General features: G+C 37.6%; 1 protein-coding gene across 2 annotated transcripts in view; it reads left to right on the top strand.

Annotated features, from left to right (window-relative positions):
- Positions 1 to 345: 345 nt before the first annotated feature.
- The window catches only part of LOC306878011 (trafficking kinesin-binding protein 1-like), a 37,043-nt gene continuing 10,210 nt past the window's right edge, over positions 346 to 27,178 (top strand). The window contains exons 1-13 of one of the 2 annotated variants that reach the window (XM_079430089.1): positions 346 to 613; positions 4,692 to 4,886; positions 16,038 to 16,114; positions 16,478 to 16,594; positions 18,977 to 19,077; positions 19,215 to 19,323; positions 20,709 to 20,787; positions 21,064 to 21,194; positions 23,293 to 23,367; positions 23,583 to 23,720; positions 23,902 to 23,978; positions 24,227 to 24,460; positions 26,182 to 26,513. In XM_079430089.1, coding sequence (XP_079286215.1) covers positions 610 to 613; positions 4,692 to 4,886; positions 16,038 to 16,114; positions 16,478 to 16,594; positions 18,977 to 19,077; positions 19,215 to 19,323; positions 20,709 to 20,787; positions 21,064 to 21,194; positions 23,293 to 23,367; positions 23,583 to 23,720; positions 23,902 to 23,978; positions 24,227 to 24,460; positions 26,182 to 26,513 — 1,669 coding nt within the window. In that variant the 5' untranslated portion in view covers positions 346 to 609. Of the gene's footprint in view, positions 614 to 4,691; positions 4,887 to 11,881; positions 12,158 to 16,037; positions 16,115 to 16,477; positions 16,595 to 18,976; positions 19,078 to 19,214; positions 19,324 to 20,708; positions 20,788 to 21,063; positions 21,195 to 23,292; positions 23,368 to 23,582; positions 23,721 to 23,901; positions 23,979 to 24,226; positions 24,461 to 26,181; positions 26,514 to 27,178 lie in introns of those variants that run through there. The other variant, XM_079430090.1, reaches the window with a different exon arrangement.

Raw genomic sequence — 27,178 nt, 5'->3', positions numbered from 1 at the left:
TATTATATATTCGGTTTATTTTAGATTTTAGGTTTGAATTGCATTTTGAATCCTGGGTTTCCAGACTTTTTGACCTAAATTTATTTTCTTACTTTAAAAAAAATATATGTTTAATGGACTGTGTACATTTAAGCATATACCATTGTCAAGATAGTTGTGTTGCTTCTCTTTCTTTCACTCTTTTGCTCACTGACATACTCAACAGCTGTTAAACTCTCTGAGCCAATTCCCCTGAGGCTGCCTAACACACGCCCCCAAAACCCCCTGATCTGCAGCCTGTTTTGCATGAAGTACTGTAAGTCACACATGTTTTTGAATAAAAAGAGAAAACTGATCCAGGGCCAGGAGGACAGGAACAATGAGCACTGAAGCCGACTGGCCTGAGAGGTGGCCTCAGTCTATGTTTAGTGAGGGGCCATGTGACTGGTGTCATCAGCATGCCAGACATGGCTGGGCTGTGTCCGCGTTTGCTCACTGCCTCCTCCCTCGTTTTTCACTCTCCCTCTCTTCCTCGCATTACCACTCATTCTGTCGACGCCGTGTCAGATCCTGAAGAAGTGGAAAATGTAAGTTTGGGCGAGTGAGCAGGAAGCCCGTGGCTGCAGCACCATGAGTGAGTACTGCTGTTCTTCACGCTCACTGAACTTTTGCTCACTATCAGACTTTTTATTGGCGGTGTCCAACTGTAGGCAGAGATTTTGTATAGATGACCTTCTGTGCTTCTGGGTTAAGGCTAAGTTTTTCAACTTTGAGTTTGTAGGTTGGCAGTTTTATACTCTTATCAAAAAAATAAAAAAAAAGGCTTAAAAAAAAGCTTAATTTTATTTTTTGTATTTTTTTATTGCTTTTTAATTGTTTTGTTTTGTTTTTTATGGTAATTTCGACTTGGATTGGAAAGTTTGTCATTTTTGTGAGATTCCGTGTAAAATTTTTTTTTTTTAGACAATCAGTGTAGCTTTTTATTTTATTTTCATTTAAAAGATTTGTGAACATGCACAAATAAAGTGGAATTCAAAAGTCAGTGAAAATAAAACATGCATTTGAAGCATATGTTGCCTATGTGTAGAAGGTCAGATTTGCATGCTTCCATTGAAGCACAAGATGCTCTTTGGATCATTTTTAAATCATGGTAAATTATGTTATAAATTAGGTTTTACATAAGCTTATGCATGCAGCTTATACAAACTAAGTACTAATATATATATATATATATATATATATATATATATAGAATTGTTATCATAAGGTTTTACACAAATGTGATGCATGCAACATTCAGTACAAACCAATTACCTGACAATTTCATAATGTTTGGTACTATATGTAAAATTCTATTTTTTTTTTTTACTGAAATTATTTTGATAATATATTTTATTTCAATAAAATTGATCATTTACAAATTGTACCCCACTGTACATGCATATACTGTATTGCTGTTTCCTTCAAAATGAGTTAATAACAGTCTGTTACTTTCTGTAAACCGGTGTATTTCGTCGGGTGTCTGTAATAGATCTTCTGCTAATGATCTAGTGGAACAGAGGCTTTAATGGGGAAGGACACTGGAAGGGGCAGCATGATTTGGTCACTAGTGTTGGAAAATACAAGCCTGAAATAATCACTCACACATTCAACACATTGCCCCTGTCCCCTGATCTCAAAAGAGGAGACCGGTACAGGATGTGTATATGTTTTCTTATTCTTACATATAACCATTTGCCAACAAACTTTAAGAAAAAGACTTATCATTAGATCAGAGATTTATACAGTGGCAGTATCATGTTTAATTAAAAAACAACAACAACAAAAAACCTTTGGATGAAAAACTACATTACCCACAATCCTTGAGTGAGATCCACCAATCAGAGAAGTCACTGTTACTGTGCCATGGATTAGTCCCATAAAACATTAAAAATAACAGAATATAATTTTGTTTTCCTGTGCTACACACACTACTTAAATATTTGTGTATTGGAATATTTAGCAATAAATGTGAAATATATTGTGTATATTAATTGTTTGTATTTTGTTTTTTACACTTATAAACAGTGTTCCGTGTTGTGCCATTTGCAATGCTTATGTTTTTTTATGGCTTATATTTTGAAATCCCTATAGAGAAAATGAATAGGAACCGTTCTGGAGCAAAGGCAGTTAAACATGTAAGCAGGCACTATTTTACTGTTGCACTACCTGCTACGCTTTAACACACAGCTGAAACTGTTAGTGAAGCTCTTTCATTGTTTAAATATTCCCTTAAGAATCTTGCCATTTTTGGAGTTCTTTAACGGTTACATTCCTAAAACTCTACTATTTTTTTATTTTTTTTACTTGATTGACTGATTAATTGATCGTTTGAATTGATTTATTGATAAAATAATGCTAAAAATAGTAACAGTTGGCTGCATTCACACAGAGAGCATTTGGAATTAAAGATCATGTTTAATAACAGGTGTCAATGTCAAACTGTCTCATTCCCACAATACCTTACATGTAGTATTAAAGTTGCTGCTATGAATTACCCAGAGTCAGTCCCTGTTTCTGTTTGTGCAATAGCTGTGGATATCACCTTGAACCATATCCAGGTGGATGCTGCACGCTGGTGGTGGATGAGAAGATCCCCCCTCGCAATGTAAAGCGCTTTGAGTGCCTCTCAAATGTAATGAATTATTATGTCAGTGACGAAAGTGAATGTCAAAGATGAAAATGTCTGTAAAGCTTAAACTTGTCCAGGGCTTTTCTGTTCACACAGTAGGGGTTTGATGAAAATATGGTTGTGAATCCTGAAAATGTACAAGTCTGAATTTGGTTGTAGAATGTGATTGTCACTCTTGTAAATAATTGAACTGTGTGTGAACCATGTCTTTTGACTAGATTGACGCTAGTTGCTGAAAGTCAGAGCCAGATTTGAGCTGACAGATTTCATAGAAAATTGTGATTTTTAGAACGCATTGGTTTAATTTGCTTCATGAATGTATTATTATTATTACTATTATTATTTAGTCATTTAGAAGCTGCTTTTATCCAAAGCGACTTACAAATGAGGACATCAGAAGCATTGAAATAATTGTAATATTAAAACAACACCAACACTAAAAGCTACAATTTTATAAATACTACCTATACACATTTTAAAAAATAAAAAAATTCAATAAAAATGACAAATGCATACAACAAAATTTCAAAACTTAACATCTAAATGAAAAAAGAAAAAATAACGCTAAAAACAATTCAAAATATTAAAGAACAAAAGGTCACGCGACGGCTGCTGCAGTAAACTATGCTTTTTTTTTTATACCAGTCTAACAAAATACTAATTGAATTTAGCTGGACACACTTTCCTTATCTTTTCACAACAAATGGCCAAGCAAGCGCCGACACTGACAAGATACAGAACGAGACCAAACGCGATATCAGCACGTCGTAGCATGTAGCCATTATGACACACATCTCTTTTCTTTAAATTCATATTTTCAGCTTCAAATTCATGCAAACTTCATGTGGAGTTGCACTGAATCTGTGGCACAAACTTAGTGACCTTGTATAAAGGTGAACACTGCTTTATCGTGGGTCAAGGAGCCGGCCCTGTGCCACATGCCTTTAGCGCACTCATAGTTCACCTAGATACTCTTTCACTCTCTCTCTCTTTCTCTGCTGACCATCAGTGGTTCATCTCTTTGGCATTACAGCTGTAATGGGAGTTGCATTGTTGTAAGGCCAGTCCCATTCTAGAGGTTAAACCCCTGTGCTTAGTTAAACACAAGCATGCGGCTTCCATCACACATGGTGCATGAGTCTCTAATTTGCCTCACATTTCATTCCTACAATTCTGCTGAGAAGCTATTTAGTCATTACTGTGCAGAAGAGAGTTGTTAGACTGTATTGGTGGTTTGGAATAAGGGCTGTTTGTCTGACAGAGGAAAGGCTGCTGTGTTGAACAACAGCATGTTGTCTGAAGGGAGGATGGGCAGATAAACACATTCTGGTAAGACACTGGCTGCTTCATAATTAGCTTGAACATTGAATCTCAGATTTTCCTCCAGCAATGTGTTTTTTTCATTCCAAAAACATGGATTGTAATTTGCCGTTTATTGATCAACTGTTTTAAAAGGTTTTGTGCAGAAAAAGTGCAGAGTAGTGTAGTTGTGTAGTTCTTCATCAGACCACTAGAGGTCAGCCTAAACTCGCATTTGATGCATTATCATTAATAAGTGCTTATCTTTGACTTCATCTTTGTAATGATAGTAAATTATTATATTACACTGTTATTATACAGTTATTACAACCATAATTAGTAATATACACATTTTGGGGTATTTTCTGTTAGCCCTGTTGAAATGTTGAAAAATTATAATAATTTATACAGTGTTTTCATTTTGAACAGTTTATATATTGTTTTATAATTTAAAATGTATACACTTTTATAATTTGTTTTATAATTCAAATTCCAATTTTTTTTTTTCAAAACTTTGAAAAGCATCCTTGTGCCATGTTTTTTTTATGTACATTTTAATTAATAATTTTTTTTTTTTTTTTTTTTGCAAATGCAGTGACTACTAGGCACTTCAAAGACTGTCATGATACAAAAATGTAGTTGGGTTATTTTTAGTAATGTCTTTAGTAATAAGCAAATGTCTGTGCTTGCCCAACATTTCTCTCACCATTCTCTTTGCATTCTCTCTCTCTCTCTTTGTCAGATGTGTGTAACAGCACTGATCTTCCTGAGGTGGAAATCATCAGTTTGCTTGAGGAGCAGTTGCCTCATTATAAGCTGAGAGCTGACACAATATACGGATATGACCACGACGACTGGCTCCACACGCCTCTCATCTCACCCGACGTCAACCTCGACCTGACCACTGAACAGATCGAGGAGACCCTCAAATATTTCCGTAAGCACAGAATCACTCACTCTCATATTGTCCCTCTGCTTTTATTTCTTTCATTCACTGTCTGTCACTCATGATGAAGTTGTATTTTCCTCATCTCACAAGCGCTGACATGCAAAAATAAACACGCATGCATGGATTCACATAATCACCATTCATACATACTTTATTAATAATGCTTTAACATAAAGATGTGTTGGTTGGACATTTGTTTCATTAAACCTAGAATAAAGTATAAAACCATTAAAATATTTTTGGTATCATGGTAGAAAGTTTTCAGTGATGCATTTATGTAACCTGCTTATTTGGAAATATGTGTTTTATGCTCAAGTTAAATCAGAAATTAATTTTTATGATCTCAATTTCCATGTATATATGAAAAGTTCATGTGAGACTTGATATAATTGGGTTAATACATGTTACAGTTGTTTATATGTGACAGCTGTGTTTATTAGCCACAACACTGGGTGGTATTGCCAGGCAACCGTCCTAGACTGCTGGTCATTGGCTGAGTCTCCGGTCACTCACAGCACCAGTGTTTATGGGAGCAGCTGATAGGACTGTCAGATCAGTTCCTTTTGCCATGATCTGTCCTTGAGTTTGATTGAACACTGAGGTTGTCACCATTTGACCTCATGCAAAACTTTCATTTTATTCCGTATTTAACAGACAGATCTGCTGTTGACCTTACACCCTGCCAGACTCTTAACATCTGAGTTGAAATGGTAAAATGACTGCAGTCAACAATGTAGAGATCACGTTTTGGCCTCCCTGGAAAATTATTTTACATAGATAAAAAAAAGATTCATTTTGATGCCCTGGATCTTATGAGCTGTCATGCAGCTCTTTCATATATTAGCTAAAAATAGTTCAAACTGAGGCCCAGCTCTGGGTTGGGGCTAACATGATTTTTACCAAATCTCTCACAGTGCATGGCGTTGTTATGTAATATATGCAAACCTTAGTTCCGGTCCTCGAATTGGCCATGTTTTTCCCCTTGAGTGGCGTTTCAAGAGCGTTGATTTAGAATAGCCTGCAACAGCACTGGCAATTTTCATTTTTTGTGCCACTCTGTTTGTCTGGCTGTCGATCTGTGCATTATCGGTGGGGATTTTTTTAATGATTCTTTCTTTGAGTTGTATATCCGTACACCAGTAGATGACGACAAGTGTCAAAAACTTTATTGGATGAGTGAGTCACTGAATTATTCACTCTAGTGATTTGTTAAAAAACACTGATTCATTTAGAAAAAAACACCACTACTGTATATAGTTGATCCTGTTGTGTCTTTGTTTGAAACTCTTTTTATTGTTGCTGTTAAAGCAAAAATTAATTGTCAGTATTGTGTAGGAGGGACGGTAAGATGCATCGGCATAAAAGTCAACGATGCGGTGCATCGATTTAAAAAAGTGGGCTTCGGATACAAGTTGTCACTTGTATCGTGATGCATCATTTCTAACATATTTGCTTTGGCAAAAACTGGTTTATCTATATATAATTATTGAGCCCGGTCTCATGAAAATGCTTATAAATAGTACGCCAAATAAAAACGAAAACTCGTGGTACTGATACGCAAAACTGGACTTTGGCGTATATATGATACGAACGTGTTTGGTGTGCATATGATACCAAATTTGTTGGCGTCCATATGATATGCAGTTTTGACGTACATATGATTTGCATCTACCCCACAACCCTAATCCTACCCATCGCGTAGCATATACACACCAAGTCCATTTTTGCGTATCAATACCACAAGTTTTCATTTTTATTTGGCGTACTATTTATACGCACTTTCATGAGATTGGGTTAAATTATTAGTAGATGCGCTATACTTTTAGTATTTATTATTTTGTGGCCAATATTTTATATGTAGATGAATTTTCTCCTCTCTAAACTGTTTCTCAAGCACGTTCTCTCATCACTGTTACTACGTGAATATTATTGTGTATAATTGTGTTGCATCGCATTGGTAGCTGCTTCGTGTGTATCGTATCATTGGCTATGCATCGACATGCATATCGCATCGGCCTCAGTTATGGAGATGCATATCCCTACTGTGTAGGATTAATTTTCTTAATATTAGCATACTTTGGAATTCTTATTGTATGAATTTTAGGAACCTGAAATTTCAGCGCATTTTAATGTGAGTTACTTTAATGTTTCTAGACAGTTTGCTCTTCTCATCTCCCTGTCAATGAATGTCCAAGTCATTTTTCACCACAAAAACACATAAGAAATTATGTTTTCATAGAGAAAATTAAGCTAAAACTATTTTGGGCACACTATGACATGGTACAAAATTATTTAGACAAAATAATTTACTGTAATGCAAAATATATTATTATGTAGTAGTAGCGTTTTAATTGTCAAGTATATTAAGATACCGAGGATGATTTGTTGTCTTTTTTTTTTTTTTTTTTTGCAGCAATGAACATAATTGGTTTCTTTTTTCGTAAAAAAATCTTAATTGTCCTTAACACAATCTTTTCTTTTAATTGTATGGAATTCATTGTGACATTACAAATCAAGTCAGTGGTAATTCCTTCATATCACTTCATATCACACAACTCCATAAATCCATTGCCCCACCAGCATGATGTCATCAGTATGAGCCTTTCACCAGTGAGCCGATGAGGTGGCAACTGGAAAGTCATCAACAGCAGTTCCACGGCACCGTAAAATGACATCATAGCTGAACGCAAGCTTGTGATTGGATCATTTACACCAATCAAAACTGTGGTGTTGAATAGAATCAAATAGCCTGTTTTATCAAATTAAATTAGTATTTAGTTTTACAAAGAATATGAATAACAAGACAAAGCCTTTGTATAGAATACAAAAAAATCTGTGGTCGATAAAAATCCAGGACCTCTGCAGATTAATTGTCTCCTTTTTTCCACTGGTCTATTTGTAGCAGTTCTTGGCACAGTGAATTGCAGAGAGTCAGCTGCTTCTTTTGGCATGCAGACAGAAGCAGAACACCTGCAGTCACTGTACCAGCCACTTACGTTTGAGCGGAGCACCAAAATCATAGATTCCACGCATGCATCGCTGCCACTGGCTGAAAACATCAATGGAGGAGTGATGGAGAAATGCAGAGGGAAGTTAAGCAAGAAAGCACATGCAGACACGTGCAGTCACTAATACAGCCTGGAGTCAGAGCCAGTTGCCATAGCAACCTTTCTAGAAGAGATGGGTTTGGGCTATGACGAAGCAGCTGATGAAGTGCGCTCTGATTGGCTGGCTTTGCTGATAGGCTCCGCCCTCCAGAGTGTAATACAACCTTGACTACCGTATAGTGGTACAGTTTCCTGCGCAACACTGCTGGCTTTTAGAGACGCTGCGTATTTTCCTTCATCATCTCTTGTTCTTTGGCCTTGTGTGTGTAGGATGTCTTGTGACTAGTTAGTGGCAGATCGGTAGATCGGGCTGCTGGGAGAATGGGCAGCCGTGGGTGCATGTATGTGTGTGTGACCTCAGACGCCGGACGGGAGAGGCTGCAGCTCAAGACTGAAGGAGACTGAGCATGCAGAGGTTTGTGGAGGCTGATTACTACGAGCTGGACTGGTACTATGACGAGTGTGCTGACGGTAAGACCATGGTGGAAAAATCTCATCGGCTGCCACTAAGGGGGAGTGGGGTGAGGTACCCTAGGGAATTAAAGACTTTTAGAAAGTTGTTTAGTAACATGGTCTGCTGCAGATGAGACTGTGAAAGGATATTGAAAAAGATTTGGGCCGAGGCATGTGTATGACAGAGGTAATGTGGCGAGTGACTAGGTGGCCTCTTAGCTCCTGTGTTGCATCAGACTCAGCACCATTTCACCTTGGAGAGTAACTTTTTAAAATGCCTCGCATCAATAAGTCACAAACTTTATATAATGCATAAATAATAATAATTTCATATGCAGTGCATATATAAAAAAATATACAGTTGTGTCAAAGTCTGAAAGAAATGTTTCTATATATTATATCATTCATTTTAATAATAATAATAATCATTTTTTTGTTTGTTTTATTTATTTATTATCATCATCATTATCAAGTTTAAATTCCATCCAAAATTTGCAATGAAGTCTCAGATTTTTGGACCCACAATTCTTGACAGTTCTTGCTATTTGAATGCATTATATTATGAACGACATTGTATTTGTTATGAACTTTATCAGTAAAGTAATGCCTATATTTCATCAGAAGTGTCTAATAACCATAGCATTCATTCACTTGCCTCATAGTATTAAAGTGGAGAGGCATACCTTATTCAGGTTTAAATCACATTTATACCCCAGTCTGTTATATCTGAATATACATAGACATCAAATCTCATTTTTCTGATGTCCTTTCAAAACATTTTATACATTGTGCAAATCAGTAAAATGCTTGTGCACACATAGTGTCAGCATTCGCCTTTGATGCATTCATGTGTAGACATTATGAAGTCATGCACCCTGGCTGTTTCACAAGCAGCAGGTTTTATCACAGCACTGCACTCTTGATCTATGCATGCTGGATGTTTTTATTGCTCTCTAATGACTGATTGCTGCCTTATCCTTCCTTCCTTATAATACTTTACCTTAGAATCGGGATGGTTGCATAAAACTGCTCTGTTTTGATCTCAGTCATTTACTGTGATGTTGTATCACCATGCAGCATATTATGCAAGTATCAAGTTATGCATATATGCAATGTTTGTTTAGTTATATCAGGTCTATGATGAATCGCTTGCTGTCTCGAAATGTTATCAAAATTAGGGGAGCAAATAGAATAAAACCTCAATGAGTCACAGAAGTGGATCATTTTAATACGGTGTATTAAGACACTGATAAACAATACAGAGGTGTTAGATGCGTATGTGTTTTCAAACACACCGACTTGTAGGCTGTCACTCTTAAGGTCATTGCACGCTGAAATTTTTTGCGTGCGTTTTTCATTTTTTTCCAAATTCGTCATCCTTTCCTATCAAAATGCATGCTACGGATGCAAAAACGCAGAAAATCGAACCTGCTCCAAATTTTTTATGACGGACGAACGTTTCGGAGATGTGATTGACAGAACGTGAGGTGGTATTTATTTTTTAACGTGCTCAGTGTGCAATGGTCTTTACAGTCAATACAGAAATCTCTCAGGTTGAGACAATGTTGTGAAACAGACATGTAAATATTGTATGTGTATAATGGCTTATTGGCCAAATATGAATTAATGATTCTGATTCAACAGTCTATACTACATTAACACTTCATCAACACTTAGACATCCAATTATTAATAAAACCGAACCAAGCTATCAGTTATGGATCATTTGTGCAGAATATAAGCTCTGTTTGTGGATACTTTTTGTTTTCGTTGACCCACATTCTGTGTTGTGGTTTGGGTCTCTATACTTCTCGCACAGCATATTGATTTCTTAAGTGGGGGGAGCAGAATTCAGCACACACACATTCTTTTTTTTATTCCCATTCAACCTATTTTGCATTTCCCATTCTCACTTTCTCCTCCCCTCTCAAGAGTTTTCCCAGCCCTTCACCATATTCTTCACCATTTTCAGCCTGTCTTTTCTTGCTTTTCCATTTAGCCTCTTCAATGGAGCTAAAGCACAAAAGCTCAGCCATGGTTAAGTCCACACTAAAGAGAAACCCGCCTCCTTCACGGCCTCGGCCATTGTGCCGTCATCCCATTCCTGTCACGCTATTGTGTTTCCATAGGAATGAAGGCCCTCAACAAACCACATTTGCAGGAAGTTGCGCTGCAGACTCCATTGCAATTATAAGCAATTTGCATTTGGTCAATGTAACGAAAAACGAGTGATAGCAAAACAAACCCAGACATTGTTAATGTGTGATTCATGTGACGTTGTTAGTTGCAGAAGTGTAGAAGTGTAGGTGTTGTTATCTTTACACTCCAGTTGTCAGGCTGTTGAGTTTAAAGGGTAAAGTCTATTAGCATATAACACTATCGTGATTCAGCACGTTCTTAAGCAATTTGGGTTTGATTAGCTTTGTGAGGCAAGTTAATAATCAGTCTGCTCTAAATTGTTTAATCATTGGTATTTGTGCGTAAAACTTACAGGTACAAAAACTTTTTTTTTGTAAGCTTGGGTAGATGCTTGAACGTGCAATAATGGTATATGTACAACTGAATGTAGGAATACATTGCTAGTCAAAATAAAAACATAACACGGTCAGTAATTTCTAAATGATTCCAAGAAATGTTATGAATTTTAAGGTTTTAAAGTGTAGCTTGGTTTTAAATGATATAAACAAACTACAACCAGAACACACATCAGTTATTTCGGTTTAATAAATGAGTCAACTGTAATAAATACGGTTTATTATGAATACTAATTAATTACAAATTTGTGAACCATTTATATGTCTGTTAAGTTGTTCATTCATAAATTATTTGAGTTTTAGATTATTAATATTGAAAGTTTTAGGGTCTGTTCAAACTTAAGTGAGTGTATGTGTGTCAGAATCACATTTTACATAAAATACAAATAAATAATCATGAGATCAGATCAGAATTTGCAGAAGTTTTCTAATGGAGTAAGTCTCAGAAAACATAGTTATATCATTGTGCGTGTGTGTGTGTGTGTGTGTGTGTGTGTGTGTGTGTGTATTTTTACTTCACGGCTCCTGTTGTGTCAAATGTCCTGTTTGCCTTCTCTATGGCTATGTGGAATGTTTTCATCAGGGAATATGCATAGGCTCCGCCCACACAACAGGTGTAGTCAAACACAACTCGGTCACGCCTTGATAGGTTGCCATGGAGTGTGGAACGTTCCATTCTGTCCTCTGCAGAAAGGGGGTCAGACTTTCTTATAAGTTTCAAGGTAGACTAATCTTATAAAACCTAATATAAATCGAATTAAACACCTTCAGTAATTCCTTATAATTATATACATAAATGCATGTTGATCTACAAAAATGTTGTTGGGTTATTTTCTTAACTCAATCGACACATCCCCTGCTATATCTTCTGTGAGTGGTAGCGTCCAAGCATTGAGTCTGCTGTGAGACAGGTGTGTGTTAGTCAGAGACGGTCTATCTGATCTTTGAGATAGGGTTTTATGTCCAGCCCAACGTCGCGGTCTCACAGATGGCTGTGGACGTGAGACAACTGAGCCAGCCTATGACATTGCCTCTTGATCACTCTAAAGAGGAGTACTTTAAGTTTGACTCCTCTTCAGAGATCCTGGAAATATCTAGCTTGTCTTACATTAGCTCAAACAGTGCTGATGATGAGGAAGATGCAGAGCCATACACCCTGGAGGAAGGTACAGTACCTGTGCCCTTTGACATTTTGATCCCTTTAAAAGTCAAAAGTCTTCACAGTAACTCGGTGTCTTTCAGTAATGGTCAAGAGTCTTATTCTGATATCTAAATGATCTAAACAGGTTTTTCCATCCTTGGTTAGTGATGACATACCTGGTTAAAACATTTCAAATGTACACGGTACATCCGATTCTTCTTTTTGTCGGGTTTCCTCTTCTCTATGATCTTTTCATTATTTGTATTTACTAATATTTGGCGTAAACACTCAGGCAGTCATTAGTGTTAGAACATTGTTACTAATGTTAGGGCTGAAGGAAATTGCTGAGTAACACAGTTTGAATCATTAAGTTTCAATGTATTAATCATACAGTTTCAGGAACAAGTATAAATATGTTTTAGCTTTTATTGTGACTAATTAATGTCATGGCCTGCTGTTTAGATTTATTACTAATGTACCGTGTCCCGGAGCATTTCATGAGGTTGATCATGTCAACACTGCACAGACCGTTCTCATATTGGTACAGCATCCATACCAGCGTGCACTGCAAGTGTGCCATTATATAACTAGAGTAATAATGAACTATATCAACCATGTTTTTTTATTTATTTATTTTTGGCCTAGCATTTACTTTTGAAAAATTTTCCGCACTTTTAATTAGGTATAGCACATCTAATCAAATGTATTTTATCTATATAAGCAGGATTATAAATATATGCATGTGATTTGTATTCTAGACCCACATGTTTATTCTAGGTGAAATTAGCTGTGCATTTTAGGGTTCACATTTTATAATCAGTTGCATGTATTATTAATTTGGACACTGTTACACTATAATATAAACTTGCTTTATTAATAGTTAGTGATTTAGTACTGTGTAATGCATTAAAATGAGGAGTACCAAATTCCATGTTTTCTATCTTTCATGTACTAGCTATATTGCATTATGCTCTTGAACAGTGTAGCAGTCAGTAGATAGAGAGTATACCTGTAATGTTAAATTGCATTGTTCGTTTTAAAGCATACTGAATATAAAACAAATAGCTTTATAACTCACTAACAATACATTTATAATGCATTATATTTACAAGCTTGATTAAAAGTGCTATTCAAATGCTGGAAATGTTGATGTGTGTATAAATCTGCACAAGTGAAAAGGGTTATTTCAAGTCCAAGAAAGTCACCTTTATTAATGCACTAAAGAAGACATGTGGGAGCGATTACTGCCTGACTGCGTTCTTTGTGTCCAGTTTACACTGTGGGAATAATTGTCTCTGTGCAGTGTTAGCTGGTCTGATGGCAGTGTGTACGGTTGCTCTTAGTTTGTTGTTTGGTCTGGTGTTGAGCGTCATGGTACCGGGTCAATGAAGTGTATGTGTACCCATGCTGGTGGACGGAAAACTTTGTTATCGAGTGTGAAGCACCCTGTCCTGGGAGCTTAGACCAGCAGCTGTTAATAGTCTAACTTGGTCTTGAATGAGTGTTTACCCATGTAAATAAACCTTGCTAAGCAGGTTAATTCATTTGTGATGGCCATTGAACTATGAAAGGTACATATTGTGATGTCCCTCAAATGTGGTATATGCTGTATGTGGTATATATTCTGTTCAGTGAAGTTTTTAGTTGTCTCTATTACATTTGTAAACCGTAAAAACATGGCATTTATACTGTCAGTCATTTTTTAAATCTAATTCTGCTCATTCTTTCTTTACATTGGCTGTTTTTGAATAATAGGAATTGTCTAAATGTTAAAATATTGTAAGTGTTGTATTTAGGTGCTGGGTAGAGTCTGTACTTTCTCTGTACTGAGTGTGATGCAGATGGAAATGTCTGCTTTGCATTTGATTATTTAACACCATACTTGGCTCAAAGAGTTCTTTTTTACTTTTTGAATAGTTGGAAGCATTATCATGTTGTCTAGTGTCCTTCTCACCAGCAGTACAGCGATAATGGAGAAGTAGTGTTTACTGTGTATTGTGTATTGCCCTAATGAAAAAGTGTTTAATTGCCAAAATTCTTTATTTTCTATATTTAATATATTATAAATTATAAATACATTTTTAAAAAGAGTTCTAATCTTGAGTTAGATTCCCTTAAAAGTGTAAACACTGAGGCTTCATAACACACACACAGACGCGCGCGCACACACACAAAATAAATAAATAAAATAATGGGAGTTCCCATTATGCATATTTAGTTTATTGTTGCTCAGTGTTATCTGTAATATTGGTCATTTCATCTTTGGACCGCATTATTGCATGATAATATTTTAACGGTTGCAATTGTATTATATTGTACTAAATATGCTTTGCTTCGAGCACGCAGGCAGGGTGGATCTGTTGGATGTGGCTATAATAAATCCACTGAGATATTAATAAGCTGGAAAATGCTGACCTGTTGATAATGAGAAAATACGAAGGTGGTAATGGTAGTGTTTTATCTCCATTGTGATAAAATAGAAGTTTTCCCTGGAGATGAGGTCTATTATAGCAAAGATTAGATTCTGGAAGAAAATTAGTTAGACCACGTGAACATTATGACCTGGAAAAGAGCCAAAACATTGGTTTAATGTAAAGTCATTTCATGTAAGTCATTATTTGATTATTTTTATTCATTGGGATTTTGAAATCAATGCAAAGAAAATCAGAATCATGTCATCCCTTGTGAAAAAAAAGATGTGCACTTAATTGTATTGAATGCATTAAATGTATTCAGATTCTTAAAAAAAAAATACTTGTAATATGATATTAATGAAACAAAAAGGCCATTTAAGTGTACTTAATTATTTATATTTATGAAATTACATACCTGTATAAAGATTGGGTCAAAAATAACTTTAAATTAGCCAATAACTAAAATTTAGCCAATTGCATTTAATATAAATTTAAACTATAAAATATTTTCTCTTAATTGCAGTTAATATGCAGTTAAGTGTGTGAAAACATATTTGGTAATTTTTTTTTTTAAAGTCGTGACGTATTGTCAAGTATGGTGACCCATACTCGAAATTGGTGCTCTGCCTTTAACCCATCCAAGTGCACACACACAGCAGTGAGTAGTGAACAAATCCACACACACACACACACCGTGAACACACACCCGGAGCAGTGGGCAGCCATGCTGCGGCGCCCGGGGAGCAATTGGGGGTTCGGTGCCTTGCTCAAGGGCACCTCAGTCGTGGTATTGAGGGTGGAGAGAGCGCTGGACGTTCCCTCCCCCCACCTACAATTCCTGCCGGCCGGGGGCTCGAACCCGCAACCTTTCGATTACGAGTCCGACTCTCTAACCATTAGGCCACGACTTCCACGACTTCCACGACTAATGTTATGTTCATTTAAAGTATATTATTTTTTATAATAAGTGCTCTTTTTAAAAGTATGTTCAAGTTTACTACTTTTTCGCAAGTAATAAATATCCATTTGTGTTATGAGCATGTAGGCACCTCTTATGTTAGATACTGGTACTTTTGTGTTTTAAACAGTGTACCTTTAACTAAGAAATGGGGCAGCCGTGGCATAATGGATAGAGAGTTGGACTCGTAACCCGATGGTCGTGGGTTCGAGTTTCAGGTCCGGCAGGGATTGTAGGTGGGGGAGTGAATAACCAACACTCTGTCCATCCTCAATACCACGACTGAGGTAAGACCCTTGAGCAAGGCACCGAACCTCCAACTGCTCCCTGGGTGCCGCAGCATTGGCTGCCCACTGCTCCGGGTGTATGTTCACTACTGCGTGTACACTTGGATGGGTTAAATGCAGAGCACAAATTCCGAGTATGGGTCACCATACTTGGCCACACACCACTTCCCTTTCCCTTTCCTTTCCTTTATTTTGAGTTTGTCATTGAGTGTCTCTCATTCCTTTTTTATTCCTCTGTTCCCACAGTTCTATGTGCTGATCGAGTGGGCCAGATGACTAAGACATATAATGATATAGATGCTGTGACACGTCTCCTGGAGGAGGTAAGCCGTGGGAAGTGGGAGGATGGGTCACAGCAGTCATTTAAAAATAAAAAATGGAGTGGAGGTATTTTTTTGGTGTAAAGCATGGCCTACATGTTGTGATGTAGGTCTTTCAGTGTACCATAATAGTTAATGGTTACAAAGGTATCATCCAAAGTCTTGATGTTCCCAAACGTTTTTGAGAGATTGTAATTATTGTGAACTAGATATAATATCCATTATGTTTCTTCAGGAACCAGGATTCTGTAAAACGTCGTAATAAAGTCTCAAGCTATCCAAATTAACACAGACTAAGGAATTGTTTGATTGTGAATGTGAGCTAAACAGAAAACATATAAGGTCACTTTGTGTTCCTCAATTCAGAAAGAGCGGGATTTGGAGTTGGCGGCTCGGATTGGCCAGTCTCTGCTGAAAAAGAATAAAACCCTAAGCGAGAGGAACACCTTCCTGGAGGAGCAGGTGGAGCACATACGAGAAGAGGTAAGAGAAGAATACTGAAAACTGAGACATTTTGTCATTTTTTTTTCTTTATAAATTTAGTGCCACTAGTGGTGCCGAAATTACATGGGAATAAATAACTTTAACTCAAAGAACCATGTCAGCATAATTCTTCAGGATGATTTACTATGTGTAAAGAACCTTTAAAGAACATTCTTTTTTAACAGCATAAAACAGATTTAGAATCAGAATCAGAATGAGCTTTATTGGCCAAGTATGTTTACACATACAAGGAATTTATTGTAGTGACAGAAGCTCCACAGTGCAACAGAAAGACAGCAACAGGACAGGACTCAGATAATAAAAGATTAATATGCAAATATACAAATAGGCAATGTACAAAGCAGCAAAAACACAATATATAATATAGACAACTATGTATGTACAGGTCAAGTATGTGCAAATTAGAAATGAGAAAATAAAATAAGTGAGTGTGGTGAATGGATAATGTATTATAGTTGTGTGTTCCACATTTATTGTTGAGTGTTCATGAGATGGATTGCCTGAGGGAAGAAACTGTTCCTGTGTCTGGTCGTTCTCGTGCTCAGAGCTCTGTAGCGTCGACCAGACGGTAACAGTTCAAAGAGGGAGTGTGCTGGATGTGAGGGGTCCAGAGTGATTTTGCCAGGCCTTTTGCTCACTCTGGATAAGTACAGCTCTTGGAGAGTGGGGAGGGTTGTACCAATGATTCGCTCAGCAGTCCGGACTACCCTCCGTAGTCTTCTGAAGTCAGATTTGGTATCTGAGCTGAACCAGACAGTTATTGAGGTGCAGAGGAAGGATTCAATGATGGCAGAGTAGAACTGTTTCAGCAGCTCCTGTGGCAGGTTGAACTTCCTCAGCTGGCGAAGAAAGTACAACCTCTGCTGGGCCTTTCTGACAATGGAGTCTATGTGAATATCCCACTTCAAGTCCTGAGAGATGGTGGTGCCCAGGAATCTGAATGACTCCACTGCAGTCACAGTGCTGTTCATGATGGTGAGTGGGGGGTTTCTCCTGAAGTCCACAATCATCTCCACAGTTTTGAGCATGTTAAGCTCCAGGTTGTTAAGACTGCACCAGACATCCAGCTCCTTAACCTCCGGTCTGTAAGCAGACTCGTCACCGTCCTGAATGAGGCCGATCAGTGTGGTGTCGTCTGCAAACTTCAGGAGCTTGACAGAGGGGTCTTTAGAAGTGCAGTCATTGGTGTAGAGGGAGAAGAGCAGTGGGGAGAGTACGCAGCCCTGAGGAGCTCCAGTGCTGATGGTACGAGTGCTGGGTGTGAATTTACCAGGCTTTACTAGCTGCTGTCTGTCTGTCAGGAAGCTGGTGATCCACTGACAGACGGAGGTGGGGACGGAGAGCTCGGTTAGTTTATTCTCAAGGGTTTCCGTGATGATGGTGTTAAAAGCGGAGCTGAAGTCCACAAACAGGATCCTCACATAAGTCCCTGGTCTGTCCAGATGCTGCAGGGTGAAGTGCAGTCCCATATTGACTGCATCATATCAGTTCATGGGAGAGATTTGCTTTATTAAAGTCCCCGAGAATGATTAAAACAGAGTCCGGGTGTTGTTGCTCACTCTCTGTGATCAGAGCGAGTTTCTGTAAAGCTGTGCTCACGTGCGCTTGCGGTGGAATGTAGACACTCACGAGAATGAACGAGCAGAACTCCCGCGGTGAGTAGAACGGCTTGCAGTTAATGAAGAGCGCTTCTAGATCTAAACAGCACATCTTCTTTAACACAGTTACATCTGTACACCACATCTCATTGATGTAAAAGCACGTCCCGCTGCCGTGCGATTTCCCCGTTGATTCTGCGTCGCAATCTGCTCTGATCAGCTGGTAATTAGGCAGATGTAGTACGCTGTCCGGTATGTCGCTATTTAGCCAGGTTTCCGTGAAACAAAGAGCAGCAGAGTTAGAACAATCCTTATTTGTCCAGGAGAGCAGAAGGAGTTCAACCGTTTTGTTGGGTAGAGAGCGGAGATTTGCCAGATGGATGCTAGGCAACGTCGTTCGAAATCCGCGCTAACGAAGCTTCACAAGCGTGCCGGCTCGCTTCCCCCTCCTGTAGCGTTTGACCAGAGCTACGGCTCCACCAACTACAATGTCCAGCAAAACGTCCGAAAAATCTAAATCCGGTAAAAGATTTTGTGGTGTGTTCTGCCAAATGTTCAGCAGGTCATCCCTGGTAAAACTGATCGTATTTGAAAAACAGTACAAACACTGGAGAGCAACGCACAATAGCTGCCACAATAACTGCCACCAGCGGCGCCATCTTGTATTTAATCTAAAAACATTCTTATACAAAACAACACAGACTATGTGAGTATACAGTTATTGTTTCATGCATACAGTTAGTGTTTGTATGCATCCACGCAGGTGTCTCAGCTGCGTCATGATCTCTCGATGAAGGATGAGCTCCTGCAGTTCTTCACAAGTGCAGCTGAGGAAAGCGATGGAGAATCTGCTTCTTCCACACCGTGAGTCCATGTATTAAGTTTGAACGATACCTCAAACTGTGGACTTATATCATTTTTGCTGGTTAAATGTTTTATTTTCAGTGAGGAAATTTATATTTTCTGAAGTAGGCACATTTGTCTATGATTTTTCTTTGCAGTATTCACAGAAAAGACTCGTCTTTCAAGGTCCCGAATTACCTCCCTCTGGATTCACTACAGAAGAAACTCCAAGACCTTGAGGAAGAGAACATCGTCCTGCGATCAGAGGTGAGAGAGTGAGGCCTGACCTCACATCCTTCAGCTGCTCATAAGAATGCTTTGCATAATATTATTCAAAACAGCCTCCAATCAAACTTATCAGTTTCAGGCATATCGCATTTCCAAGACAAACACATATGTAAAAGCTTCATTCTCGGATAAAGCTATTTGCCAGTTATCTGTGCGTTTAACTTGGAAATACTGTAATAATAAGCAAATATACACATCCACATAGAGATATGTTGTTAGTTGAAATATAACTTAAAGGGTTAGTTCACCCATAAATGAAAATTCTGTCATTAATTACTCACCCTCATGTCGTTCCAAACCCGTAAGACCTTCGTTCATCTTCGGAACACAAATTAAGATGTTTTTAATGAAATCTGAGAGCTCTCTGATCCTCTATAGACAGCAAGATTAGTATCACGATCAATGCACAGAAATGTAGCAAGGACATCATTAAAATAATCCATGTGGTTCAACTGTAATTTTACGAAGCTACGAGAATACTTTTTGTGCGCAAAGAAAACAATTGTAACATAATTTATTCAACAATTTATCCCCCCGAGTTACCTTCTTCCGCCATTTTGGAGGGTACCGCAGAACATAATCAACGTAATTTCGTAGCTTCTAAAATATTCTCGTAGTTTCATAAAAGTACGGTTGAACCCCTGATGTCACATGGACTATTTTACAGATATCCTCCTTACTAGATGTCTGTGCGTTGATCGTGATAGTATCCTTGCTGTCTATGGGAGCTCTCAGATTTCATAAAGAATATCTTAATTTGTGTTTCGAAGATGAACGAAGGTCTTACGGGTTTGGAACGACATGAGGGTGAGTAATTAATGACAGAATTTTCATTTTGGGTGACCTATCCCTTTAAATTTTAAAAGTTGTAGATTGAGTCAGAAGTATATTCATACAGAAAATTCACCAGCACATCAGAATGTCTCAATTTCTCGATGTATTGGCCCCCTCACTGTAACTGTAGATCTGCAGTGACGTGTGTCGGGCATCTGACCCCAGCAGACGGGTGGAATTCCATTCCTCACTGACTATGAAATCTACATCCACACCTACACAAGATCTATTCACAACAAAACATTTTAGAAACTTCAGTAACAATAGATTAATGCAAATCTCGAATGCATCACAGTATAACATTTCTCAGTTATGTGAACCCTATTAAACTGGGCCATGACATGAAAACAACAAGCTTGTGTAACAATTCCATAGCTATGTTTTTTGCTGTAGATTAAATTCAACCTAGATGTTTTGTTCTAAAACATGGGCACTTTAGACACAAGAACACTGAAACAAAAGGATGAGTCGAGTAAAATGATGCCTCCATTGTTTATTCAGATCACGTGTGTGTGTTTGTGTGTTTATAGGCAAATCACTTGGAGACAGAGACCATCTCGTATGAAGAAAAGGAACAACAGCTTGTAAATGACTGTGTTAAAGAGCTCAGTGAGTAGATTCACCTATTACACCATCAACGATCATATTCCCTCAATGTAAACTGATATTACATAATCATCCGACACTTGTTCAATTCATGTATGCTATTCATTACCTTATTGTTCCATCCTTGTAGTATAACCGTTTAGTTTTTAATGACATGAACTGCACATACTGAGGGTCTAATCTATAACTTGCTTTGAATGAGGATTTGGGACTTTCCATGGTTTTTGTTGTTTACCAATGGTACGTATTGACACATGAGATCTATCCTTTCCCCCTTAGGAGATGCTAATATACAGATCTCCACGATTGCGGAGGAGCTGGCTAAGAAAACAGAGGATGCCTCTCGCCAGCAAGAGGAAATCACACACCTCCTCTCTCAGATCGTGGACCTGCAGAAAAAAGCCAAATCTGTGAGTTTTCCTCACTGTACAGTAGACGTGATTAATACACGGATATCTGGTTTCAAATTAGTCATATAACTCAAAATTGGGCAATATAACACAAAATGCAATGTTACAAATATAAAACTATATTAAAAAACTTGGGAAGGTTACTTTAGAAATGTAATAGGTTACAGATTGCAAGTTAGCCCATTTAAAATGCAATTACTAGTGTAACTATTTCAATTACTTTATTAAAGTAATGCAACTGGTTACTGATTACATTTCTAATGAATGTTCTCAACTGTTAAAGGTGCAATAGGAGATCTCGGAAAATGCTAACTTTAGCCTGATAGCACTGAAAGCGAACGTCCCACCCTTCCTGCAATCGCCGTCTAAAGCCACTCCCCCTGAACGTACATGCGCTCAAAGAGCAGAATACCAGAGACAACATTAAATTACTACAATAGGCTACATCAACGGTTCCCAATACAGTCCTCTCGCTCTCCCCGCTCTGCACATTTCATATGTATATCTTATCATGCAATATCTATATCTCAGCAATGAATGTTCTGAAGTGAAATAAACTTCAAGGAAAACTTCACAGCAATGAACACTGTGTAGGGAGCATGTCAATCGGAACACAGTTCATGCACGTAGCTCTCTTCTAACAAGCTGGTTATGTGAATCAAGTGTGTTAACTAAGCGAGACTTGCAAAATATGCAGAGCGGGGGTCACGAGGATTGGAATTGGGAACCGCTGGGCTACATCATGTGTCATTCACCGGTGAGAAAACTTTATAGTACAGTTAGTAAAAGTACTACAATACCAGGAAGGAAGATTGGGTTGTTGATGTTTGCCTGCCATTCTTGCTCTGTCTGCACAGCGTGCTGCGTGCTTGAACGCACTGATGACGTATCCTGTCTGCGCGAACAGGGTGCGCAGAGGTATGCAAATACATACGTTGACAGGCAGGTAGGAAAGCCAATTAAAAACGCTCGGACCGAGCGTTTTGATTGGACGAACATTTCATGGTCCTACACCTTCCACAGAATATATAAATACAGATAAATACATTTAGACCACTTAACTTAATGATTGCTATCAGGATGTGAAGAGACTGTCAATCAGAATAACAAAAAATGTTTCTGAAGACAATCACCTATGGCACCTTTAATCATTTTATAACATTTAAAGCAGGCAGGGTTAACCTTACAGTAGTACTCAACACTGATTACTGTCAGGCTTAATAAATCCTTCATCACTTGTATTAAGATTAGAATAATTTAATTGTAAAGCACAGCCACCACAAAATCAGACTTTAGAACCTCTTTATACTTTGAAATGCTTCTGAGGTTAAATACAGATTTAAAATTATTACAAGAAATCATTTAATAGCTATGATACCGTTTAAAAAAATTCTAATCTTTGCATAGCTATGTCAGGAAACACTGGCATCTATCAATGCCTTGGGGAAAAAAACAGTTAATCTTAAAATAAATAAAAAAAGACTTTAAATAGCAGAAGGCATCGTGCACAACAAAAACAGGCAAAGCAACAAATTAATATTATTCAACAAATCCTACCGTGTTACAGAAAATATTCATGTAACCTTTCGTAATCGTTATCATTTTCGTAAGTAGCTGTAATTTCTGTTACCTCAGTAACTGTAACAGATTAGTTAATTTTATTTTGTAATTAAATTAGGTAACGGCTTTACATGTAACTAGTTACTCTCCAACACTGTTTGTAAGATATAATTATTTAACACAGCCTGCTAAAAGAGACAGTTACGTTTTTGAGGAATTCATCACCTGCTATATTATTATTATTATTGTTGTTGTTGGTACATTTTAGTAAAAATAATATTAAGATTGTTTTAATATCAGTATGATTGATTGATTGATTGATTGATTGATTTTAGCTTGACAAGTTTCTTTAGTGTGATATAAGAACCAAAATGAATGCTGCTATGTTCAATATTTATTGCTGCTGAAATGTATTAGTGAAGCATAGTCTTGACTGTTTTGTCTTTGGTTCTAATTTCAGTTAGTTTGTTGGACTGTCAGTTATAGGAAGCATAGTGCTGTCTTAGTAATCAAGTGTAATATTTGTTCTTTTTTTCAGTATGCACTAGAAAACGAAGAGCTCACTCAGCATCTGGGAGCTGCTAAAGATGCCCAAAGAGCATTATCAGCAGAGGTAGCACGTGCAGTCAAATGCACCAGCATATTCACATACTGCAATTCAACTAAAATGCCACCATATAACAATTAATTATAAACATAGGCGTGTATTATCCTTTGAATTGTTTGATTTGATTTAAAACCCTGATCTGACTGATTAAATGAATTTTACTGCTGTTTTCACCTGCCATCAGTCTCTTTATCTCAGTCTTTATCTGTTTCTTTCTGTAGCTGAGGGAGCTGGAGGATAAGTATGCTGAATGTATGGAGATGCTTCATGAAGCTCAGGAGGAACTGAAGAACTTCAGGAATAAAACGCTGCCTCTTAGTACACCGCGACGATTCCACTCGCTCGGCCTCTTCCCCATGGTGAGAAATGGAGTACAACAAAATAAATTAATGTATTATTCATTTGTATTATTTTTATAAATTGTTCACTTAGTATGTACTAAACAGTAAGCAGTACACTAGTATGCTAAATATACTAATACACATACAATATCACTGTCATTCCCTGGCTAATGGTGTGTTTGTGCTTTGTGTGTAACAGGACTCTTTAGCTGCTGAAATTGAAGGCACCATGAAGAAAGAGATTCAGATGTCTGATCCAGACGTAGAGGAGCAAAGGTGTGTTAGTGTGTCATTTCCTGTGTCCTGCCTGTGTCTCATATCCTGCATGAATTGTTATGAATTTGCATGCTGAGTCAGTTTCAGAGGAATATAAACTATATTCTAATCTCTGTTAAAAGGCATTTTATGTTTTATTTTTTTTAGCTCACTGGTTAAAGATGTGAGCTGATAACTTAATGGTTATAGGTTCAAATCATCTAAGTATGACACTGACCTCTGTACATGCTTGTACTCCTTTTGTTCAGGTTGCATCCTAAACGTGTCTTTGCGACAGTGCGTAACATCAACCAGACTGTTCGGCAGCGCTCCATGGGCCCGTCTCCTATGAACATCCCGGGGTCCAATCAGACATCCTGTGTGAATTCCAGGCGTTCTAGTTGTCTGAGCACACCCCGATCGAGCATGTACGGAGGGGATGGTGTTGAAATGGACAACCGCACTAACAGTATGATGATGGAAACCCAGTCAAATCAGGATGGGTAAGCACATCAAACGTGGTTTTAAACAAAATTGTTTAAGCAGTATGTGAGAAATGCGTTGTGTGTGTTTGCTTAAAGGTATAGTTCCCCCAAAAATGAAAATTTGATGTTTATCTGCTTACCCCCAGGGCATCCAAGATGTAGGTGACTTTGTTTCTTCTGTAGAACACAAACAAAGATTTTTAACTCAAACCGTTGCAGTCTGTCAGTCATATAATGGCAGTCAATGGGACCCACGGCTTTGAGAGTCAAAAAAACATACACAGACAAAACCAAATTAAACCCTTCGGCTCGTGACGATACATTGAGATCTTAAGACACGAAACGATCGGTCTGTGCAAGAAACTGAACAGTATTTGTATAATTTTTTACCTCTGATCCACCGCAATGTCCAAATGTCCTGAGCGCGTTCACAACAGCCAGCGTATGACACGTCAATGTGCTCTGGCATAGTAGACGCATGCGCGGAAGCGATCTGTCACGCGTATATGTGACTCATTGTTTACACCGTCACTATGAGTGATGTATATGAGTCAATGAGTGACCTCAATGTATCGTCATGAGCCGCAGGGTTTAATTTGGTTTTGTCTGTGTATGTTTTTTTTCTCTCAAAGCCGTGAGTCCCATTGACTGCCATTATATGACTGACAGACTGCAACGGTTTGAGTTAAAAATCTTTGTTTGTGTTCTACTGAAGAAACAAAGTCACCTACATCTTGGATGCCCTGGGGTAAGCAGATAAACATCAAATTTTCATTTTTGGATGAACTATGCCTTTAACTACTGTTTGTTGACAAATTTTTGTTTGGGGCTTAGTAAATGCACCAAAGCTGCATTTATTTGATCAAAAAACATATTGTAATATCGTGAAATATTGTTATAATTTAAAATAACAGTTTTCTATTTTAAAATATATGAGCATCATTTACTGAATGTGAACTTTTTTAGTAGATTGACCTTTTTTGTCAATTTAATGCATCCTTACTAAATAAAAGTAATATTTTTTTTCTTTGGAGAAGAAAAAAAAAAAAAGAAAAGCTTTTGAACTGTGGTGTATGTGCACTACCGGTTAAAAGTTTGGAATAATTACAAATTTAATAAATGATAATAACTGAGCACCAAATCAGCACATTAGATTGGTTTCTGAATAATAATGTCACTGAAAATTCAGCTTAAGAAATAAATTGCACTTTAAAATATATATTTTTTAATTTATTCATTTATTTTTAGATTCAATAAATTCAATAAAGTCCTTGGTGAGAATAAGAGACTTCTTTTAAATACATTCAACTATCTTTAAATTATATAAAAGTAAAAAAAAGGTTTAGTTTGTCTGTTAATCTGCAGTAACTATAACTACTATATTGATTATTGATTCCTCTTTAAAACTCTAATAACTCAAAATGGATATCCATTTTTCCAAACTTGTAGATTGACTTTAGTGTAATTAGTGTTCTGTTTATTTAGAAAAATATATATGGAATATCAGCCTTTTGTCATATATAGCAGTTATACTGTAACATGAAAATAATTATCAGCTGACTCTCTTTGTATTGGCAAGAACATTAATATTGATTTATTGGTTCTATTTATATTAAAACAATAGAAATTGTTACATTTAGGTATGTGTGTGGGTGTAAGTTTTTTTTTTTATTATTAGTGGAGTGGACATTGGACCACACTGTATTGTTTGATTGTTTTATCTGTAATATTTGTTCCAGCTCTGATGACTCCAACAGAAAGCCTGGTACGCCTGGGACACCCGGCTCCCATGACCTGGAGGCGGCACTGCGTCGTCTTTCCCTTCGACGGGACAACTACCTTAGCGAGCGCCGTTTCTTTGAGGAGGAGAGAGAGCGTAAACTCAATGCCCTGGCAGAAGAGAAAAGCGACTTGTACGAGGAGAGATATGGTGGGAGTGGCAGTGAAGATGGCGGCCCCCTCACTCCGGCAGACAGCATCATGTCTCTGGGAACCCTGCACTCGGTTTACTCCATCTACAGCACCCGATCCTACCTGCCGGAGAAACTCCAGATCGTCAAGCCTCTGGAAGGTGACCAAGCCAAATCCAGGCCTTTCAGGCTCTTATTGTTTGATGCTCTGTGGGCGTTAATGCACCACAGTGCTGAGGACCTTTCTACACAGCACTCCTTCTATTTCAGACACACACAACCACGCTGCTGGTTTGAGATTTAGACACGTCACACTATATAGACACTACTGGTCAAATGTTTGGAATGAAGAAGAATTTTTATGTTTTTAAAAGAATTCTCTTTTGCTTGCCAAGGCTGTGTTTATCAAAAATGCAGTAAAAAACAGTAATATTGTGAAATATTTAAAACTATTTTCAGTAATACTTCAGTATAGGAACCAATTCTCACTATTAACTAGTTGTTTAATACTATAGCATGTCTATTATTAAAGGGGTGGTTGATTGCGATTTCACTTTTTTTAACATTAGTTGGTGTGTAATGTTGCTGTTTGAGCATAAACAATATCTGCAATATATAATACAATATCTATCTATTTCAGTTGCGGTGCTGAAAGTTTAAGCCAAACTGAGATATCTAGTCTTTTAAAATTCTGGCAGTTTAATGCCTACAAAAAAGGCTGGTAGGGACTACAATGAGTTACTTCCTGGGTTCGTTACATCACCTAGAACCCAGATAAACCCCGCCCCCGGGAACATGTAGCGAAGGGGGCGAGGCCATGTTGTGC

This window comes from Barbus barbus (assembly GCF_936440315.1).
Source record: "Barbus barbus genome assembly, chromosome: 12".
Classification (NCBI taxonomy): domain Eukaryota; kingdom Metazoa; phylum Chordata; class Actinopteri; order Cypriniformes; family Cyprinidae; genus Barbus; species Barbus barbus.
This window is presented reverse-complemented; position numbering and strand designations above follow the sequence as displayed.